This window comes from Heteronotia binoei, chromosome 6 (assembly GCF_032191835.1).
Source record: "Heteronotia binoei isolate CCM8104 ecotype False Entrance Well chromosome 6, APGP_CSIRO_Hbin_v1, whole genome shotgun sequence".
NCBI lineage: Eukaryota > Metazoa > Chordata > Lepidosauria > Squamata > Gekkonidae > Heteronotia > Heteronotia binoei.
Window position 1 is genome coordinate 34,937,567 of NC_083228.1, and position 23,258 is coordinate 34,960,824.

At 43.6% G+C, this 23,258-nt stretch overlaps 1 protein-coding gene across 3 annotated transcripts in view; it reads right to left on the reverse strand.

Annotated features, from left to right (window-relative positions):
- Positions 1-23,258, reverse strand: part of PRKG1 (protein kinase cGMP-dependent 1) — a 1,148,292-nt gene that overhangs the window by 287,608 nt on the left and 837,426 nt on the right. For all 3 annotated transcript variants that reach the window (XM_060241248.1, XM_060241246.1, XM_060241247.1), the window contains one exon: positions 21,899-21,962. In XM_060241248.1, the coding sequence (XP_060097231.1) occupies positions 21,899-21,962 (64 nt within the window). The remainder of the gene's footprint in view (positions 1-21,898; positions 21,963-23,258) is intronic.

Genomic DNA, 23,258 nt, shown 5'->3' on the forward strand with positions numbered 1-23,258 from the left:
GAATGAAGTATAGGTTACATCCAATACTCCCTCTAAGCTGTGGAGTCCTGTGAGCAAAAATTCTACTTCGTGAGCTACTGGCATTAAAGTTGTGAGCCATGGCATAAATTAATTTGTTCTGGGGTCATTTTTCCTGAGCTGAGACAAAAATGTGTGAGCGAGAGGCTAAAAAACTGTGAGCTAGCTCACATTAACTCAGCTTAGAGGAAACACTGGTTACATCATAGTTATATAACACCACTGAGGATTTGGGTTACAAATGCCTTCAAACAGCAAAAGGGAAACACTTGAAAGAAATTCTTTTCAAGACATCCCGCTGCCTGGGAAGATGAAGGACAAAGAGAACTGGATACAACAGTAACCCCATTACTGAAAAAAATTAACCAGTTTTCATTGGTAAAGGGCCTGTGGGAGAAAACAAAGGTGTTTTGAATTCCTTTTGAAATAAAACTAGGCAGAAGAGATTCCTGAAAAGCAGTTCACCCTTCTATTTAATCCTCAGCACTATTTCAAAATACAAATCAGGTCACCAAGAGAATAATCCATTCTCCCAGAGACAAGATGAGCAGGTCACTATGATTCTTGGAGCTCTTATATTTTATATAGAAAGATAAAACAGCCACACATTTCTAAGAGCAGCCAGGGTCAACTAATAATTCAGAATGATAGGGCCAAATGCCACTGCACAGTTCTACATAAACCTTTCCAATCTAAGATATAAATCCAAGAAGAAATGATAAGAAATGCAAGAGAAGGGGTACTGAGACAGTGTGAGTTGTACAGCAGTAATGATTATTTCAACTCTGCTTCAATTTACTCAGCCCACTTGGTAGGATTGAGCTGATATTGAAGAGGGAAGTGAGATAATTAAAGAACACATGTTTGGCAGGGCAGCATACACAAGATTACAAATGAATTTTCCCTTAACACATTGTAAGGGTTCCAGGTGAATAGCCATGTTGGCCTGAAGCAACAGAACAAAGTTAGAGTCCAGTGGCACCTTTAAGACCAAAAAAGTTTTATTCAGGGTGTGAGCTTTCGAGTGCATACGGAAGCAATGCACGCAAAAGCTCACACCCTGAATAAAATTCTGTTGGTCTTAAAGGTGCCATTGGACTATAACTTGGTTACATTTTTAAGGGATATACATTGTAAACAATCCTATTACAGACCCAATCAGTGTGATACTAGAATTTCATGCACACTCCAAATGACAACGTCTTAAAACTTACTCAACTAATTCTACATATGCAAGCCTAAACTGGGGATCAAATATTTGGAGCATTTCAATATTTGTTTAGCTCTGTGTGTAGACTTAAAATTCCTTTTTGTTCATATTCAGTGTGGAGGTTCCTACATCATAACCAGGAAAACTATGTTTGCAGACTGAAAACGGCGTAAAATTCTGGCCAACGCAAAAAGATAAATATCTGCAGATGATCTCAGAAATGAGGAAAGACAGAAGGGACCCGCATGAGTGATTCTTTGTCTGTTAAGGTCACATTTGGCAGTGCATCTTTGTATGTGAATATTATTAGGTGAGAATGAAGGAGCTTTCCTAAGCTATATTTTTAGTGTGTGTGTGTATTCATATTTTAAATACACAAACATATTTTAAAGATGTGTACCCTGTGAAAAATGCATGCGCCTCTGTTGGGGACATAACTTCTGGGGTTCCTTGATACACTTGTACTTAACACTTAGAAGATATAAATTTCTTCTCTAATGTTTGAAGAGGCTCTGATGTAATTACCATTACAACTAATGGTAATTATTATTGTGAATTAATCTGAGGTGCATAATATTTAATCCTTTACATTAACTGACATATTGACACACATATATACACACAAAATAAAAAGTCACTTTTAGATTATAAAACCTCTAGAATACATAGCTCAGTAGGAGTCCCATAGTCAATTCCAAGAGGAAGTGTTGGATCAACAAGACAAGGCTCAGAGCTCAGTTCTACGATTATGTACTCTAGTGATGCTTATAACGTGAGCAAATAATGGATTTTGATCCTATTAAATGCCCATGCTTGCTTACTGCAAGAACCAGCTACAGAAAAGAGTGGAGAGTTCTCCACTATGTTGAAATATAGGAGAGCCTCAGGAAAGGCTGTTGCCATAGCCATCTGGAGTAATGTGTGGCAGCCATTCTTATTAAGCCCAAGGGAACTGGGCATAAAAACAGTTTAGTGTTAACCTTTCTCCTGTTCCATCTGGTGCTGAAGCTTGGGGACAGAGCCACCGGCCTCTATATTTTTAGAACCCTCAACAGAAAACAATGCAAAAAATATTGCTTTCCCAAACAGGTTTTGAGCTGTGGTAGAAAAATATCAGATGGAAGAGCATAGTTACATATTTAAATATATAAGAGAATATGACGCACAGCAGAGTGTTCCAGTCTCTCTGAAGTAATTCTTCAAGCCTGTATTATAGTGCCTCACTCATTTTAATATCATTTGAATCTCTCATCAGCTTTAAGTTACACCTGAATAATTTACGATTGAAAAGGTATTTTTCTACTCTTCAGTCATTTAATTAAATGACAGTCACAAGGGCTGTGTCACAATTGTTCACTCAGAACCAATATGGATTATACGAGGAGTAAATTCAAAGTTCTTGCAAGTGTTTAAACAAACAGATAAAGCTAGGGTTGCCAAATCCAACTCAAGAAATATCTGGGGACTTTGGGGGTGGAGCCAGGAAACTTTGGGAGTGGAGTTAGGAGCAAGGGTGTGGCAAGCACAATTGAACTCCGAAGGCCATCACATTTAAAGGGACCACACTCCTTTTAAATGCTTTCCCTCCATTTGAAATAATGAAAGATAGGGGCACCTTCTTTTGGGGCTCATAGAATTGGACCCCCTAGCCCAATCTTTTTGAAACTTTGGGGTGGGGGGGTTGAGGAGAGGCACCAGATGCTATGCTGAAAATTTGGTGCATCTACCTAAAAAAACAGCCCCCCCCCTGAGCCCCACAGATCAATTTTCCATTATATGCTATGGGAATAGGTCTTCATAGGGAATAATGTAGTGCCCAGCAGACATTCCCCCCCTCCACTTTCTGATGACCCTGAAGCAGTGTCCTGAGGATTGGTGACCCTAGATAAAGCCCTGCTTTCATCAAAACCAGAACACTGAGTTGTCTAGCTCAGTACTGTGTCTGCTGTGACTGGCAACAGCTTTCCAGGGTCTCCAGCAAAATCTCCCTCAATGTACTTCAGATCCTTTAATTAGAGGTGCCAGGAACTGAATGTGGAAACTTCCACGTGCAAAGCTCATGTTCTACCATGGCTCCTACCAAAATATGGAGCCGAGACAATATAAAATATTCTTCAAAATGATGGCTTTCTCCTACTTTCTTCTTTGTGGTACATTTCTCTTTTATCTGCCCTTTTATGTTTGGAAGAGGAGATGATGATTTGCTCTAATGCATATTATTCTACTAGGTTTTAAGCTCTTATGAGGCGCTCCCATTCCGCGTGAAGGTAAAATAATGACGGCCTTGTTAGATGAGAAGAAGCTGACAATGGACAGTAGTAAAAGAGGAGACTAATCAAACACAATTTAAGCTGTTTGTATAAAGCATAGCAAATAATATATGTTCTGAAATCGTTGCTCTTGATTTTCTCTGGATGAACAGATATTAGAAAGGGATCAACAACTGAGTCACAATATATCAATTGTAGGGAAGGGGAGGGAATCTGTCCAAAATGCAGTTTCCTGGGTTACTTGCTACTGTTCAGAAAACAAAAACCTATACTTTTCTAGAGATGAATCTGTTTGCCATGACTCCATATACAGGATAATGTTGTCTGCCAAGATGCTGGATCAGAAAGGTGTTTAAAATAACCACTACTGAAAAGCTACTGGGCAAAGCTATAAAATTTTACCTCATGATACGAATGGAGAAGAACCATGCTGGAAGGGGGTCATGCCTCCGATACCGTTTTTCTACCTTCCACAATGTCTCTGCATAAATTATGGTCATGAACAGTTAATGTATGTAAATAGGGCAACAAGACTGCAGCTGTTCATCTTTCTCTGTCCCAATGAGCGTTTAGCACAATACCTGAAAGTGTGTACAACATGTGGACACTTAGCGTCCAAACTTGCAATTGGGAACTCTGTCTTGTCAAATGATAGAACCCATACAAGTGCAAGCTTTCATTCAACCTGACCCGGATAGCCCAGACTAGCCCAATCTCAGTGGATCTCGGAAGCTAATCAGGGCCAGTCCTGTCTAGTATTTGGATGGGAGACCTCCTTGGAATACCAAGGTTGTGACACAGAAGCAGGCAATGGCAAGCCACCTCTGAACAGCTCTTCCCTGTACAATGATAAAAGAACTCTGCACAACTTATGCCTATGGAGTCGCCATAAGTCAGTTGCACTATCTTCCCTCCCATGTATTTAAATACTAAGTAAATCTTTTTAGAAATACAGTTTTAGCAATAAAGCTGCAGTCCTAAGAACATAAGAGATGCCATGTTGAATCAGGACAATTTCCCATCCAGTGCAACATTCTGTGTCATACAGTGGCAAAAACCAAGGTGCCATCAGGAGATCCACCAGTGAGGCCAGAAGTCTTCCCACTGTTGCCCCCCTCCCCCCCAAGCACCAAGAATACAGACCATCACTGCCCCTAGACATAGTGTTCCATCTATACTTTGTGGCTGATAGCCACTGATGGACCTCTGATCCATATGTTTATCCAATCCCCTCTTGAAGCTGTCTATGCTTGTAGCCACCACCACTTCCTGTGGCAGTGATATCTACATTGTACTTACTCTTTGGGTGAGGAAGTAATTATTTTTATCTGTTCTAAATCTGCTGCTCTTCAATTGCAATTCATTGAGTGTCCATGAGTTCCTGTATTGTGAGAAAGGGATAAAAATACTTCTTTCTCTTCCTTCTCTATCCCATGCATCATTTTGTAAACCTCTATTATGTCATCCCTCAGTCATCATTTCTGTAAACTAAAGAGACCTAACCTCTTTAACATTTCTTCATATGGAAGGTGTTCCATCTCCCTAATCATTTTAGTTGCCATTTTCTGCATCTTTTCCAATGCTATAATATTTTTTTTTGAGGTGTGGTGACCAGAACTGTACACAGTATTCTGAACAGGGCTGAGCCACAGATTTATACAGGGGCATTACGATACTGACTGATTTGTTTTAGATCCTCTTCCTAATAATTCTCAGAATAGCATTTGCCTTTTTAAAAATAGCAATCACACACTGAATCAACTTCTTCAGTGAACTATCTGCCATGACCAAGATTTCTCTCCTGGTCAGTTACCACCAGTTTAGACTCCATCAACATAATTTTTTAGTTACAGGGGTTTTTCTGAGGGTTTTTTTCTTTTGCTGTGCATTATTTTGATCTTGTTCATGCTGAACCTCGTTTGTCACACTGTCGGCTACTCAGACTCAACAGATCTCTCTGGATTGCCTCACACTGCTCCCTGGTTCTCACAGCCACAAACAACGTAGTGTCATCTGCTAACATAGTCACTGGACTGCTTACTCCCAACTCCAAATCATTAATGAACAAGTTAAAAAGCACTAGACATAGTCCTGAGCCCTGTGGTACTCCATTGCTTATCACACTCCAATGTGAAAACTGCCCATTTATACTCACTCTCTGTTTTCTGTTAATTAGCCATTTTTTAATCCACAAGAGGACTTGTTCTTATCCCATGACTGCTGAGTTTACTTAGGAGTCCTTAGGAGTTTCATTTAACCCAATGGGACTTGAATCTAAGTAAATATGCATGCGGATGAGATTTTTTATAAGAATCCAGAATAAAAAGGTATCTAAACCAGTCCGAGGCTGCCAAACAAAACAAAAATCTACCCCAAGATGCTATAGACAGTTCTTTTCACTTTCAAGTACTTTCAAGAGACAGGAAGAAAATTAACTCTCCCATGAAAGAGCTAAAATAGGGAAAGAAAAATACGCCTAAAGAAAGCTTTACAGCTCAGAATGTACTGGGTCTTTCAAGAAGGCCCGGCCCTTCCCAGCCAAGCTGGCATCGCCGGCGTTCAGGCGGGGGGCCGTCTTTGCCCCCTCGGAAGGAGGGAGCAACAGAACACTCGGCCCAGTACATCCGGGTCTGTTTCTGGGCGTGGCGTCAGGGCTATATAAGCCCCGGCCCCGCCCAGAGCTCTTCAGTTCCTTTTGGGCTCTCTGGGTGAGAGCCACATGCAGCACCGGTGCGCTTAAGGACTAGGCCTTGAGCGTTGGTGGACGGTGTCGACGGGTCCGAGACGCGTGCGGCGGCGGTGCGGCGCTGGCGGCGGCTGAGGCGCAAGCGGCAGCAGCAGCTGTGAGGCGCGAGCGCCGGGAGATGAGCATTGGGAGAGCTTCTCTTCTGTATTGAGTCTGGTGAAGTGCTTGGGGGTGCAATCGGTGGCCCTAGGCACTTGTGGCAGCCATTTTGAGGGGCGCACTTAGCTGGGCTGCAGGGGAGCGGGAAGAGCAGTGCGCGCGGCAGCCATTTCAAGGGCTGTTTGTTCTTTTTGGCGGCAAGGGGGAGGAGGAGCGAGTGCGGCAGCCATTTTGGTTGGGGAAAAACGAAGTTTGGATCGGCATAGAGGCTAATAATATACATCGTTGGGGTGTTCGTGGGGTCCCTTAGGTGGATATCACTCCCCCACCCCCACCCTTTCTGCCCCTTACTAGGCCTGGTAGTCTGCTCCCTCCCCATTACTGTTTGGGTGTGGAGTGTCTGAGGCGGTGGTGGGGGGTTACGGCTTATACACCCACCTATCCTTCTGTGAACACCAGCACCCTCCCTCCTATTTACACTGTGCCCGCTGGCAGTTGGAAGAGCCCCTTGCCGTAGAGTGTTAAAGCTGCAGTACTGCAGTCCCAGGCTCTGCTCATGATCTGAGTCAATCCCTGGCGGAAGCTGGGTGTTCAGGTAGCCGGCTCGAGGTTGACTCAGCCTTCTATCTTGGAGCTGCTGGGGGTCTTGCTTGATCTTTCTCTCCCCTAGTTGGGTCAGGTGGCTAAAGGGTGCATTAAACTTCTGGGCACCCATCCACTTATTGTGTCAATTAGGCTTGACAGAGGAACTTCAGACCGGCTGGGAAGGTGTCGCACAGTTACTGCTGTGGGCCTGGCTGCTGGTTGGAGGCGTCCTGATGGCACCCATGAAAGAGCAGGGCAGGTCTAAGGGCAAACAGCCCGCCCGCCCGGCCCAGGGGCGAGGCCTGCAGCCCGGTCCTGCTGAAGAGCCGGGGCAGGGGAAGTGGGTCCGAAGGGCCATTATGGGCCAGTTAGAGGCCCTCGAGCAGGAAAGAGTTGATGGGGTGCTCCCATTTGGGAGGGGCGTCGTCGCGCCTCTGGGCACTCGGCGCGGCTAACTTTTGAGGCGGAGGTGCTGGCCCGCTTGTCTGCTTTACAGGGCGGCGCACCTGGGCCCGAACCTCAATTGGAACTGGACCAAGACGATGGCCCGGACGAGGGTCCGTCGGGTGAACAGGCGAGCGGCGGCGCGTCTGGAGGCGGAGTGCAGCAGACCCCGGGCGGGGCTGGAACGCCCTTTGTATTGGTGGTAAGCTCCTGTTGCAGCAGACACAAGGGTGGCCCTGGGGTCCTATTCAAATGCCATCCCTCCCCCCGGCGGCGGGGGGTGGGGCTTGGCGCACTGGGCAGTCCGGAACTCCCGCCGAGCGGTGGGGTTCCGGGCTGCCTTTGGCTTGGGGCATGCAGGGCTGCACGAGTTTGGCGAGTTCGGCGTGGGGACGCAGCGGCTGCTGCTGCTGCAGGGCAGCATGAGTTTGGCCAGTTCGGCATGGGGACGCGGCGGCGGTGGCTGCTGCTGCTGCAAGGCAGCACGAGTTCGGCCAGTTCGGCATGGGGACGCGGCGGCGGCTGCTGCTGCAGGGCGGCACGAGTTTGGCCAGTTTGGCTTGGGGATGCGGCAGCGGTGGCTGCTGCTGCTGCAAGGCAGCACGAGCTCGGCCAGTTCGGCATGGGGACGTGGCGGCAGCTGCTGCTGCAGGGCGGCACGAGTTTGGCCAGTTTGGCTTGGGGACATGGCGGTGGTGGCTGCTGCAAGGCAGCATGAGCTCGGCCAGTTCGGCATGGGGACGCGGCGGCTGCTGCTGCAGGGCGGCACGAGTTTGGCCAGTTTCGCTTGGGGACGCGGCGGAGGTGGCTGCTGCTGCTGCAAGGCAACACGAGTTCAGCCAGTTCGGCATGGGGACACGGCGGAGGCTGCTGCTGCAGGGCGGCACGAGTTTGGCCAGTTTGGCTTGGGGACGCGGCGGTGGTGGCCGGTGCTGCTGCAAGGCAGCACGAGTTCGGCCAGTTCGGCATGGGGACGCAGCAGCGGCTGCTGCTGCAGGGCAGCAAGAGTTTGGCCAGTTTGGCTTGGGGACGCGGCGGCGGCAAGGCAGCACGAGTTTGGCCAGTTCGGTGTGGGGACGTGGCAGCGGCTGCTGCTGCTGTTGCTTCAGGGCAGCATGAGTTTGGCCAGTTCGGCATGGGGATGCAGCGGCGGCTGCTGCTGCAGGGCAGCACGAGTTTGGCCAGTTTGGCTTGGGGACGTGGCGGCGGTGGCCGCTGCTGCTGCAAGGCAGCACGAGTTTGGCCAGTTCGGCGTGGGGATGCGGCGGTGGCTGCTGCTGCTGCAGGGCAGCACGAGTTTGGCCAGTTCCTGCTTGGGGATGTGAAGTGGTATCGCGGGGGTGCAGAGAGCCTGAGTTTTGGGGGTTGGAGAGCTCACGGTGAGACCGGAGGGCCTTCAACCCCCCCTTTCCCCCCATGGTGGCTGAGCTGAGGGGGTGGTTTGAGGAGTGTGGGTTCTTTTTGCAATCTTTTGAGTTGTGGGTAGGCGCCCCCCCTTCCGCTTGTGGTCTTGGAGAGGGGCGTTGGCTTGGTTGCAAGGCATCTGCTTAGCAAGCCGAGGGGCCTAGTTGCTATCCCCAACAGCCCCAACTAAAAAAGGGTCCAGGCAAATGGGCATAGAAAACGTCAGCTGGAGGCCCAGTGAGCTGCTGCCAGTCTGTGCAGACAATACTGAATTTGACGGACCCACGGTCTGATTCTGTATAAGGCAGCTTCATATGGTCATATGTTAGTTTAATGTTCTCCCCTTTACCTCACGGCGGGCCAGCCGGTTCAATCCCGGCTGTTATGCTGGGAGTTTGCTTCTAAGGGAGTGTGCCCCAGAAAACCCTGTGATTTCAAGCGCGAGTGTCCACTTTGCAGTGGGGCTCACGCCTTCTCCGCCTGTAGCAGGTCAAAGCCGAGGCCCGGGGGTAGGCGCCCCGGCGGGGGCGGTGGTGGCAGTCAGCAGCCCCCTGGAAAAGGGGCCCAGCCCCATTCGACTGATGGTACTCAGTAAATTATTGAGTAAGTACCCACGTAAAGTGGATGGCCAGTATCTGTCAGGGGTTTTCTTTGGGGTTTCGGATCCCTTATCAGGGGCCTAGGGCCCCCCTTTTTGGCTGCTAATCTTTGGTCAGTGGCGGGTCTTGAGCATGTAGTTAGGGCTAATATCGCCAAAGAGTGTCAGGAGGGCAGGGGCTTAGGACCCTTTGATACGCTGCCTGTACCCACATTGTGCGTATCTCCCTTGGGGGTGGTGCCTAATAAGGCGCCAGGGGAATATCGCCTCATTCTTCACCGGTCCTACCCCAGAGGGGCGTCGGTAAATTATGGAATTATGTTCGGTACGGTACACTTCCTTTGACCAGTCGGTCAAAGTACTGCGGGGTTTCAAGTACATCAAGTCGGCATTTCGCCTCTTGCCAGTTCATCCCAAGGATTTCGAGCTCCTGGGGTTTTTGTTTGGAGAGTAAATTTTACATGGATCGCGCCCTCCCGATGGGGTGCTCGGTCTCCTGTGCTGCATTCGAGAGCTTTAGCTCCTTGGTTGAGTGGGCGTTACAGGATAGGACCAGGCTTAATGACACGGCGCACTACCGGGGCGACTACCTTTTGTCGGTCTAGCGGGCACAAGGTGATGCGCCTGGCTCTTATGCTTTTACAAATAGTTCTAGATCTTAAATCTTTTCTTTTAACAGACTTATTTTAGTCCCGGAGTGATAGATAAGGATCTTTTACCTTAACGAAGTCTATTCTTGTTAATACCGTCCACTTTGCCTTCAGATATTATTATAGTCCATAGAATGCTGGAATTTTGATGAGTTTATGTCAATTTAATGACTCCGGAGATTCTTTGTAGACGATGGAATGCAATTCTTCATCGGGGATTCTTCAAAGCCGAAAAAAAAACCCTCCTGGGATCTCTCGTCAGCCAAAGTAAGTCACCTCAAAATTATCAAGCATGTCTTAGACAGATTCCTTTACTGGAAAATGTAGGCAGCAGGCGTTAGAATGCCTTTTATGCCCAAAACAAAGATTCTGGTCTGTTCCTCCTGAGAGAAACAGGTCAGCTCACCATGTTCCAACCCCGGAAGTCCTCTTATTCAAGCAATGTTGACAATTAGCTATCCATATGATTAGGCTTCTAATCCCCCAATCTCAGTGGGGGAATCCCCAGCTTTCCAGGTTCCACCTGCCCCCAGTCAGGTGGCTGCGAGTGGAAGCCCTGCCCCCACTGCCACCATGTACCTTTAAATCTCCCAAAATGGGGGAGGGGGAGCCAGTTTGGTGTAGTGGTTAAGTCTGCGGACTCTTATCAGGGAGAACCGGGTTTGATTCCCCACTCCTCCACTTGCACCTGCTGACATGGCCTTGGATCAGTCATAGCTCTGGCAGAGGTTATCCTTGAAAGGGCAGCTGCTGTGAGAGTCCTCTCAGCCCCACCCACCTCAAAGGGTGTCTGTTGTAGGGGAGGGAAATAAAGAAGATTGTGAGCCACTCCGAGACTCTGAGTGGAGGGTGGAATATAAATCCAATGTTGTCGTCATCTTCTTCTTACAGAACTTTTCCCACATTTGTTTGGCTGCCATGTAGGAATCATCTGGAACGGTTGCTCTTATTCTAGTTAGATACATGTTCTGCTTTTGGTTAACTGAGGTCTTGGTTGTTGTTTTGTGGAAAGCTGGGAGGTCATCAGTGCTGTCTTTTAGTGCATTCCGACTGTGGTTCTTTACAATTTTATAACAAATGCTGCTGTTCAGAAATTGCTATGTTTTGTTGGCACAGATCAGTCTGTTTTTCAGTTTAATAAAGCAATTGACTTTCTTTCTGCCTGAAGACTGGGGTTAGGCATAGCTTGACTTCCCACCAGCACCTCTATTTTAGACTCCAGTGCGCTCCATTAATGATCACTGCCACATTATTTAGTGAGTTAAATAAATGTTCACCTGAATTCATCTTAGTCTCCCTGTTTCCATTATGCACTAAAAGATGGAATGCACTAAAAGACAGCACTGATGACCTCCCAGCCTTCCACGGAACAGCAACCAAGACCTCAGTGCATCTCTGGTTGAATCCTGCAGGGGAAGCTGATATGGGTGTTCTGAACAATTTAACTTCAGGGTGTCAGGAAGCCACTGACAGCCAGCAGGATAGATAGCAGGGATAAAGACTTCGAGATTAGGGACTGAGAAAAAGATGGCATTGACAAGCAATAGAGATAAGTGCAGCCAACACAACAAAAGCTGTCTTTTGTACTGATAAGGGCCAGGTCTAATTGTAAGCTCTTTACCATGTTGGGAAAACCAGTGAGCTTCCTGAATGGCAGATGTAAGATCTGAAAGACAAGGTCTCCTACTTCAGCAGGAGATATCCCAGCCTCCTTCTTTGCTGCAGCCACCATTCACTGAGGCAGTGGGGGAGGAAATTTCCAGAAAAAGCAGGTTCACTTCCAACAAATACCCCACAGTGATATCATATTGCTGACATGTCACAGACAAGACACTCTGGGATTTCAACAAAAATCTATGGTTTTACCCATTACCGCTCTCTCTCTAGGGTTGCCAGCCTCAATTTGTGGGCTACTGCCCACCAGCAGCCAGCTGGCTATCAGGGGAGAGCCCTGCCCCCAATAGCCCCAATGTGACAACATCATGCAGAAATGACATCATCATGCTGGGGATGTCATGCATGGTGACATTGCCCCCCCCACACTCCCAGAAATCTCCCTCCCACCCCACCTCCGCCAGCAAGAGCATAGCACCTGGCAATGCTACCTCTCCCATTGGTGATGGCTGGGAACCCTATTGATTAGTTATTTTACAAAATTAACATACACACCCATTTTTTCTACTGCTATAAGGGCAGCTAACATATTAAAAACATACATAATAAAATCACATCTTTAAAATAATTAAAATCAATAAAAACAAATCATTAAAACAATTAAACACATAAAACCAGCTCTACATGAGACAAGTTCACACACACACACCCGGGAGCATACAAAAGAGTTCTATCGAGGTGTTAAACCAGGAGTGGCCAAACTTGCTTAATGTAAGAACCACATAGATACAACATCAGATATTTGAAAGCTGCAAGAAATGAACATCAGATGTTTGAGAGTCGCAGGACAGGAAGGAAGGAAGGAAGGAAGGAAGGAAGGAAGGAAGGAAGGAAGGAAGGAAGGAAGGAAGGAAGGAAGGAAGGAAGGAAGGAAGGAAGGAAGGAAGGAAGGAGGGCGGACGGATGGATGGATGGATGGAGGGATGGAGGGAGGGATGGATGGGGTGGGAGGAAGAAGGGAGACCTGGAAAGAAAGCAACTTTAATTTTAAATGCATTCTCCAAGCCGCATTCTCCAAGTACCTTTACCAAACCAGCCAACGGATAGTGCAGGCTTCGAAAGCCACATGTGGCTCCCAAGCAACAGTTTGGCGAACCCTGTGTAAAACTTACAAATTCATCATGTCCCTTCATAGTGCAATCAGAAGGACTCATGTGTCTGAATGTGTCATACACCCCAGTCCCGGCACACAGTAAATGAGCATAGACCAGAAGCTCTGAGTTGAATCCAAAGGTTATTTTCTACCAGTAGAATAAAATGGTGATTTTTTGTAAAGGAAGAAGGGCTATTTTGACTGATTTTCTACAACTTCTAAGACTTCCCTATACCACAGCAACAGTTCAGTGGGCTGCAGCAGGAGGGGAGAGATCAGCTATCTTTGTTCCACTGGGAGACATGCCTTCCTTGGGCAAAAAAAAACACCTTTGCATTCAACCTTTTGTTCCTATCTTGCAAATTGTGTGCATAGAAGGTTTTTTTTTTAATGGATGAGTATCCAATTACCTACAATACAAGTACAATACAGGATTATACAGATCAGTCTCAAGATAACTTCACTGAGAACAAGGCTTCTGTGGAGTTCACAGAGACTGAGATGGTTCTTGTTGTGTATAGAACCTAATGCATAGGACTGAATTGGTTGTTCCTGCCTGGCTCATTGGATCCATACGAACGGAGCTTGGGGAACTGGGAACAATGGGCAGCAGGATCCAAACACCTGCCTCCCTAAGGTGCATATAGTTGAGGCCCTTTTGGCTGGCTCGCCAGTCTTGTTCACGCAGCCACCGACCATGCTGTGGAACTTAATAATAAAGAGCTTGTTATCTCTATCACCTCACCTCTTCAATGTCTAAGAACCCACTATATTATAGTTCTACAGCCTGGAACAAAAATGTATCATTCCAATGACTATCATTCAACAGTACGGACTGGTTACTTTATAATGTGCCATCATGACTAGTGAACAACGGCTGCTAGGGTGTTTCAATGGGAATGCTTCAAGACTGATGTAGCAAAACAAAAGCAGAAAGAGGGGCCTTAAATAAGGCAGCTGAGCCTCAATAGAATGTCAGGCTCTGTCTCAGAAAACCAAGCTCATTTCTTTAACATAGATAAACAATAAAAATATAGGTACACTCACGAAAGCAAATAGTTTGGACTTAAAAATCTTTTTTGTCAAATGGATGTATCCTATTTCTGTATTGAAGAATCTGAAAAGTAACTGCTATTAAGCAATTTACAGAATAATGACTACCTGCTAATTCACATCCACTGCAGTATGTAAAATGAAAATCTTCTTAAATTGTTTCAATTTTCAAGATGCAGTCTCATTATATAATAGTCTTTTTTTGCCACCGTTCTGACAATAACATCTGCACATTAGGATTGCATAAAACGGGCAATTTAAAGTAGCTCTTTTGCTTCTGGGTACTAGCTAGCAGTTTGTAAAAGTTGTTAGAGAGTGGAAGTGCAGTAGTGCTAGATTATTCACAAGTTTCATAAGGAAAAAAGAGAAGATTAAATTGAGCTCTGAAGAAAGAAGAGACTATTCCCTTCATCAAACTGTACCAGTCAGCTGTTCTCAGTCCATTCTTGTTAGACTAGCAACCCAGATAAAATACAATTATGTCGTTGGTTACGGTAATTTAAATACATTTGGGTTTTTTAATTAAACATTATCACAACAGAGATTTCTATAATATGTATAATACTAACCAGTAGAAACAAACCAGTAGAAAACAAAGTAGAAAGATGGGGAGGAAGGTCCCCCAGGGGGGAAAAGTCAGTATAACAAAGTATACTGTCGGCCTTTTGAGCTTGATGAAAGTAGTGAAAATGGGTTGCCCACAAACAAGATGGGGGTCTGTGGCTGGTAATATAATATAAAACAAAACAACCCAATGGTGTGAAGAGGACTGATGGAACAAGAGGACAGAAGGAAAAGGATGTTGACATCAGCTAACAATCAGTTAAAGAAAAATAGTTTGGTGTAGTGGTTAAGTGTGCGCACTCTTATCTGGGAGAACCGGGTTTGATTCCCCACTCCTCCACTTGCAGCTGCTGGAATGGCCTTGGGTTAGCCATAGGTCTCGTGGAGGTTGCCTATGAAAGGGCAGCTGCTGTGAGAGCTCTCACAGTCCCACCCACTTCATAGGGTGTCTGTTGTGGGGGAAGAAGATAAAGGAGATTGTAAGCTGCTCTGAGACTCTGATTCAGAGAGAAGAGAGAGATATAAATCTAAGGTCTTCTTCTTCTGGAAGATAGTGGAGAAATAAACCTGCTTGCACCCTTGAGGGCTTAGATGATTCAGGGAAGAAAGACTGTGAGAACAGGGTGAAATTTCCAAATTGTCCACCCTCCAGGTGATTCTATCAAGCTCCAATCTTGTAGAAGGCAAAGGACAGTGGGTATGGCAGAGTCTCTACCCATCCTCCCAAGCCACACCCACCTGGTATAGCCTGAATGATTAAGGAGCAGAGTCTGTAGATCAAGTATCAGGAAGAAGAACTTGGCATATCACAAGATAGAATGTGGTTAAGTCCAATAGGTTAGTGAGAATGAAGCAATCTGTGATCTGGAGATGGAGCTTGCATAGCTTGGTGGGTCAGGAGTGGAGATGGATCAAGTGGCAGAACCTGATCTTCCTGGAACTAGGGTTTCCAGGTCTGTGTTGGAAAATACCTGGAGACTTTGGGGGTGAATCTGGAAGAGGACAGGGTTTGGGGAGGGGAGGAGTCTCAGCTTGGTACAATGTCATAGAGTCCACCCTTCAAAGCAGCCATTTTCTCCAGGGAAGCTGATCTCTGCCAGTTGAAAATCAGTTTTAAAAGTGGGAGATCCTACACAGAACGTCTTCCTGGAACATCAGAAAAGGGAGCTTGGAAAATTCTGGTAGCCTGAAGGGCTAGCACTGGTTAACACAAAACAACAACAACCCCCACCCCCCAAACACTCAATTTATTTAAGTTGTACAACCTTTACAAACCATCTGTCATCAAGCAATACAGTCTTTACATGATGTGAGGAGGAGGAGCTGCAGAACAGTGGAAAAGTCTTTGTTTTTCTTGCAAAAGGTCTCAGGTACAACCCCTGGCATCTCTAGTTAAAAAGGACCAGAAATAAGTTATGTGAAAGACCTCTACCTGAGATACTGGACAGCTGCTGCCAGTCTGAGTAGATAATACTGATGGACTCAGAGCCAAATTCAGTATAGCACAGCTTCATGTATATACAACACAGATAAACACAATTCAGGCTACAACTTTGCCACAAGAATAAAAACAGAAAATAACTGACATGCAAAGCTGATAACCTTTTAAAGGTAGCCAAGCCACACATTGCTTGTATTGTATTATCAAGGAACTAAACTCTCAGAAAACAGTCTAGACAACATTTACCCACTGGAGAGGTGAGAAACATAACAGCAAAGTCCTTAAGATAGCTATAAACACAAGCATCTCTCTCTGTTTTGCAAACAGAACTAACAAATAGGAAAGCTAAATAGAATCCCCTTCCCGTTCTCTTTCTTTGTGTGTAGCAGATTTTGATCACCAAAACAGGGGAGTTCTGTCCCACTTTTGCTCAGCAAACTAGTGATGCTGAGAGACAAATAATTTGCACAATGATCTGTGCATGACATAGGTGAAGTTTAAATCCCCTTCCAAACACTAAGCTATTCACATTATCTCATGTTTGCCCCTATATGGCAACATACTTTTTCAAATGGTGAAGCACTTTCAGTACAATTCAAAGTGGAGTTACAACCTTCTTAGTCCAATGAAGTAACTGGATTAGAATTTATTAATTTATTTATTAATTAAAATAATTATTGTCCACTTTTTCTTCATTGCTCAAGGTATTTTACAAACCTAGATTTAAAATATAAAATGTAAAATATAAAATGTAATCCAGTATATATTGTATACCTGAATCTCCAAAAAGGTTCGTGAGCAGGGCTTTTTTGAAGAAAAAGCCCAGCAGGAACTTATTTGCATATTAGATCACACCCTCTAATGCCAAGCCAGCCCTGTGTGTTCCTGCCCCAAAAAAGGTGCTGTTCATGAGCAAATCTAGATCTGACACCAAAGAATAGATGCTGGTCACTGTTCTTTTACACTTACCTCCCCAAAAGTATAGTCCCATAGTCTTTGAGGGCTATGATTACTTATCAACATACTAACAATAAGCCTCACTAGATGATATTGATAAAATAAGGGCATATTCCATCCATCAGAGTAATTACTTCATCAAAGGAAAAAACTTGAAATCGATACAGCTTCAAGAATATCCAATATATGTTTTCTCCAAACCTGAATATCACCTGGATCATCTGTTTTGGTATCTGTGCATTATACAAAGCAGATGTGTGCAGAGATAACCAATAATTTATTCTTCGACTTCTTCTATATCTCCAAACTCAGATTAATTATTGGATTAATGGTACTAAAGTTCCATTGCTGTAACCAAAGATAATCTCTCAAGAACTGAGGTTTACCAAAAGCAGTACTTAAAACAACAGTGTTTTAAAAATAAACTCTAAAAGTCTAATATGATAGATTCCCCTGTACATATTCTCAATCAAGGCAGTTTAGGGATTTCTAATTAATTTTTAATACTTAATGTAGCAAAGAACTTAATCTGAAATAAGTGTACAGATGAAAGAAAAAGTACCTATACATTGGAATACATATTATATAGATAAGGGAGAAACATAATACTACAGAGAATGTGGGGTATTTGTTTCTTTAAAATGCTCCCCCCCCCCCAGATGGAAGGAAGAGTCGGACACAAGGGCTTGGGTAACTAAAGGGCCACTTTCTTTATTTATTACATTAACACAAGGGCGATAACATAACAGGCAGCACAGCAGGGCCATAGGACGAAATACCCCTCCCCAGCCGCATGACGGGTGAGCCACCCTGCCCCTAGGTCTGGCCAAAACACACGGCTCGTACCCGGGCGGCCTAGCAAAGGTTATGCTCTGGAGTTCCAACCCCCAGCCGCACGGCTAATGAGTGAATCAATCCATGCAAACCTAAGGAGTCCGCTTCATCACTCAACCGTCCCACATGGTCCAGGAATGATTTAGCGAGACCCCGTGCCCCAAAACTGAGGTGCTACAGGTGCTCACTGAGCTGCATAACAGAAGGTTAGGCCAAAACCTAGCCAACCTAAAAGTAACCGACCTATTTAACCAGCCACACCTCAGCCAATTCCACAATCCCTTCTACAAGCAGTGTGAGGTAGGCAAAGAACACCACTTCCTACAGCCAAAACAGAAGTGGTGAAAAAATTCCTACCCGGTCCCCAAAAACTGAGCAACCAGCGGTTGCCCACACTGCATCAAGGGCGGGAGGGAGGGCTGAGCATGAGGCAAAGACTGAGAGGAGGGAGCAAAGACCGCCTCTAGGCGTGCCTACTCTGCACCCACCTCTGATGCTGCCCTGTCTTCTTCTCCTCCTTGTGAGGAGGCAAAACGGCCCCCAGAAGCCTGCTTCTGGATGGGAGCTGCAATGTACTGCTCTTCTGACAAGTACTCCAAGTAGTTTCCAGCTATAGGGAAGCATTCAGATAAAGGTCAAAGGGAAAGAATATATAGAGAAATATTCCATAGGTATCTTTTTTCTTATTTACAATGTCCTTTCCATGTCCTCAGTTCTATCCTTGTCAAAAATCACGAATATGATTCTGCTACCAATATTTTCAAAAGGTATGTAGCCTATAAAGGGTGTGCATATGGAACTGGTATTGGTACTAATCTTTTACACATAACATGTTGACAATTAGACAATGTTGTGTTATTGCTAGGGATTATCATAAACCACCTCACAAACATAACTCCATGATTAATTTTGGCCAGTTCATGGTTTGTGAACCAAAGTTCATGAACTGAAGAGCTATCACAAACTTCCATGTAATTTTAAGACAGTTTGTGATGGTTTATGAAGAGCAGCAAGCAGGGTTTAAATGGCTTGAAGCTATTTTAACCCCTACTTTCTGCCCTTCACAGAAATAGAGAGCCGAAAGCAGGGGTTTTAAACGGCTCTGAGCCACTTAAATCCCTGCTTTCTGCTCCCTGCTGCTTTTTGCAGGGAGAACCCCTGTTTTCTGCTCCCCACAAAAAGTGTCAGGGAGCAGAAAGCAAGGGTTTAAATGGTTCAGCCATTTAACCCCCTGCTTTCTGCTTCCCAAAAGAACTCTATTAAGTTTTTCAATTCACAAATCAAACTCTCAGTTCATATCAATTTGTAGTTGGTCATGAATCGTGAATATAAATGAACCACAAAAATGCTGTTTGTGTCCATCCCCAGTTATTGCTGGTGGTAAAGAAATCTTCCAATTTTTTTTTTTTTTAATTGCCATCACAGCCACTCTGAAGGTCCATCTACTCAACCTGAAGTGAGACTCCAAGTTAGTGGTACATTAAGGTGTGTCCTGAAAAGATAAGTGAACTTTTCACAATTAAATTTTCTACTACATATGAAAAGGAAAATATTGTATGGCCTTCCCACCATACATGTTAGGTTTCTGTGGAGTATTTGCATCTCCAGCATGTTTCTGAGTTGAAAAGTCTATGTTTTAAAAACACAGCTCAGACATTTTAAAAAGTTCATGGACATTTCTAGTATTTTTAGAACAGGTAGGCTCTGGGCCAAAATGGCTGCAATGGAAGGGAATGTAGCAAATAACAAAATGTAAGATATTCCAAGCTAAACATTATACTACTGTGGAGGCTATTATTTCTGAATAGGTGCTTCCTGAAGACACAAAGGTGATGATTCCTGGACTCTTCTGAAAGCCAGAACTTGCTCTTGGTAAGTGGGTGTTAGGAAACACAGTGGACATCAAGAGTTTCAAATCAGGTGATACATTTTTATTTCTTTTGCTGATTTGGGGGCTCTGAAGCACCACTTATGGTAGACTACTTAGAGATTTATGTTATAAATATTAACTAATGCATGAATGAACATTAACTAATGTTAGTTCTATTTGTTTTTGTTGTAATAATTACAATGATGAATGGAGTAAAATGCATTTTTACATTCATTAAAAATAAATAAAATAAAGCAATGAATGCCAATGGTGGTGGTGAAAATGAGAGGAGGTCATGTCCTCCATATCCCTCTTATCGGCTTTGTGGGTCATCTGATTGGCTGTTGTGTGAAACAGGACCTGGTCATGACTGCTCTTACAATATTTTAGAATTTACAGATTTAGTTTTTCAGATTTTCCATCTTCCAGTACATATGACTTTCTTTATTGGTTTTCTTAACAGCATTTATGTACTCTACAATTTGTGGTTCTCTCAAATTGTTTTTTTGCATAAATAAAAATAAAGAACCTCAGGAATGTCACTGTTTTCTTTAACACATGGCTGATTTGTTCATATGTTAGATAAAAGAGTGAAAATGACAATTGAGCAATATGATTGAAGTTACAGTTTTAAAGGAAACTTTCTTTAAAAGTATCACAACATTTAAAAAAACCTAGCATGTCACCCAAATTATTTTTTTTTAATGTTGGTGTGTGTAGATCAAGGGAAAATACATCATCATAAGGGGAAGAACAAGCAGAATGCATAGTTGTCACAGGACAACATATTAATGATCTTCTTTAATTGTGCCTGGTTGCAGGACTCACTAGCATGTAATTTTGCAGGTGCAAAACTAGTAATTAGACAGGCAAATAACAACTAACACTAAGTTGCCTGGTGCAAAATTAACATGCATTTAATACATTTTGAATAAGCAAACCCAGATATTTCCGTATCCTCCAGGACCTAAGGCTCATTAAAATGTTTCATTAAAATTCTAGTCCCTATATACCTTCACTGCAAGAAATTATATTAAGTCCAGATCATCAAAATTCAGCTGTCAGGTGTGATGTGTCAGATGTAGAGCAGCTATCAGGTCAAAAGAGTAATGAAGAAAAACAAAATTCCACTGCAGTAAGCGGCACATGCATCAAGTTCAAAAAGCTCAAGAGTTTGCAGAATCAAACCAGCAGAGGAAAAGAAGAGGAATCCCTTTTAAAAGCTAACCAAGATCCCTTTTACAGTTGATTGAGCACATTTGCTAGACCAATTTTAGCTCAGGATTTCAGAGCAGCATAGACTTTGCCTAATAGCATAAACTGGCATAAATGCCTGCTGCCCCAAGGAGAGTCAGTAAACAGTATGGTGGTGAATATTAGCCAGCTCAAGTAGCATATAAGGACCTTTTGGGTTCACAGCAGCCAGCCTTTTTTGACTCTCAATGCCTCTTCCATAAGCTGGACACAAGTGGGTTAATCAGGAATCACTAGATTCTCCCTGGATCCAAACACAGCTGCTCTAAAAGTAGTAGCTGCAATTTAATGTTGTGATGGGAGTTCTCCCTCACAGAACTGAACTGGTTTGGGTATTTCCAATAGTTCTTGGAAGCCCTCTAAAAAATGCCCTTCCTTTTCTCAACCTTTTTCTTTGTAGTGGAGGAAAGGAAGTGGCAGTAAAGAAGTCTAATAATAACAGATGCCTCACTTTTAAGTCACTACACCTAGAAGCATTGGGCAGCAATGTATGATGATCAGTTGTCTACAGGAAGTCTGGGAATTGTAGTTTTTTGCTGAGCTTTGAGAAAATAAATCCTCCCTCCCACCCCTACTTCCTGTGTCAATGGAAAGTTGACTTGGACCTTTACAATGCCGTTATCCACCCTTGCCCCAGTAAAGTGGCTTGAAATTAGGCATGAAATCAGAGATCTGAATTTGGTTTTTAACAGACTGGTAAGAGTAAACTCTAGATTGTGTTGTTCTGGATACCAAATTATGATATTTGACCTCATTACTAATTGGATGGGGGGAAATCTAGATTGAAAATAATGTGAGGCAATAAGTATGCCTATGATCTGAGAGAAAGATTCTGAAAATTGTAACAGTCAAGATCTTAAAGACTAGTGTCAACAGGCTATAATAAAAATGTTGATATTGTGCCTCTACAGAAAATAGGATTTATATGAACTGGTATACAAAGCATGTGTCACTTGACCTTTTCTCCTTAAATTTGCTTTGAAGAGCAGTGAAACACCACAATCTCAGAAAAGATATTCTCCTTCAGCATAGTATTCTCGGTGAACAGAACAGTGTGATAGCTGAAGTACTTTTACAACAAAAGACCTGCTACTTATGATCCTCATGCCATTTCCAAGAATTAAAAGCAAATACCTCTTCAAGAACATCAGCAAGCTTACTGAGTATCTCTTCAGGGAGGCTCTGGAATGTTGGTACGCTGTAACATAAAGTGAGAAATAATTTGTGAGCACTAATGTGGTTACTTTTTTTAAAAAAACTCATTACTTGAGAAAAAGTTCTACTAGGTCAAAAGAAATGTGTTACTTTATGAATCCACATGGATTAACACCTACACAATAGGGGGTTTTTTTAAAGAAAAAAAATCAAAAGCGAAAAGCCAGTAAGAGCGGATATAATTTTAGAAAGCGGAATGAAAAATTTGATGTATCATTCTCAAAGTGCATAAATGCATCCCAATGTTTAATTTCTGCCTCTTGTTAGAAGAATATATTACATTTCTTATAATCCTTTTTCTTTTAGTCCTATTAGGTGACACAGAATAAGTAAAGATACAGTGCAAAAAGTTGGTTAAAGAAAGGTTAGCTTCATAGAGCCAAACTACCTGTTACACGTCACTGCCATGTAAGCACTGCAGCAGCTTTTACCACTTTAAAATATAGGATCACTTAGCCTGTTTTTTCATGTCTTTCAATTGTGTGTTTCTCCACACTACCAACCAATTTAGTGGAGAACACAGCAGAGAATTGCAAAGCATGATGTTGTCACAATTACAGAACAAATGATCCTACATTTATGGGGAGAGGAAAAAAAACTTGATAGAGACATGTCTGTTTTGGATGGCTCTCATAGGTTGTGCATAACATGTAGGTCCATTCTGTGGTGATGTACCAACAAGAAGAAGAACTCAGCAGAAATTGGCCTCCCTTGCCCTTGCACAAAAAAATTATAGCAGGTAACTGATTAAGATAACTTCTGTGGATGTATGTGTTTATAATATCCACATTTATTTCCAGCATATTAAACCATAAATTATGAAATTGCCATAATTTAGAAAATATAATCACTGGATAATATAATCAATATAGCTGAAACTCTCTATATAATCTCTCTATAAACTCTATATATACTCTCTCTATATAAACTCTCTCTATAAAAATATAATCAATATAGCTGAAACTCTAAATAAGTCAGGTAAAAATCAAAATCAGTAGTCACGTTGGATGCATTTATTTATTTGGTTTTACTTGGTTCTGGACTACAGGTACAGGAACTTCTACTCAGTGGGTATGATTTTTCCCACTTTGTATGTCTTTCTCACAGCACCTTTAAATGCTTCTTGATATTGTTTTGCATCACCACAGGGCAGGGAATGGAGAAATCATACCCTGCATACAAGTCCTCATGCCTGACTTATCTTCCATACAAATCTAAGATATTATCAATAATAAAATAATATCCCTGGCCATCTCAAATTACCAAATAATTTTTCTCA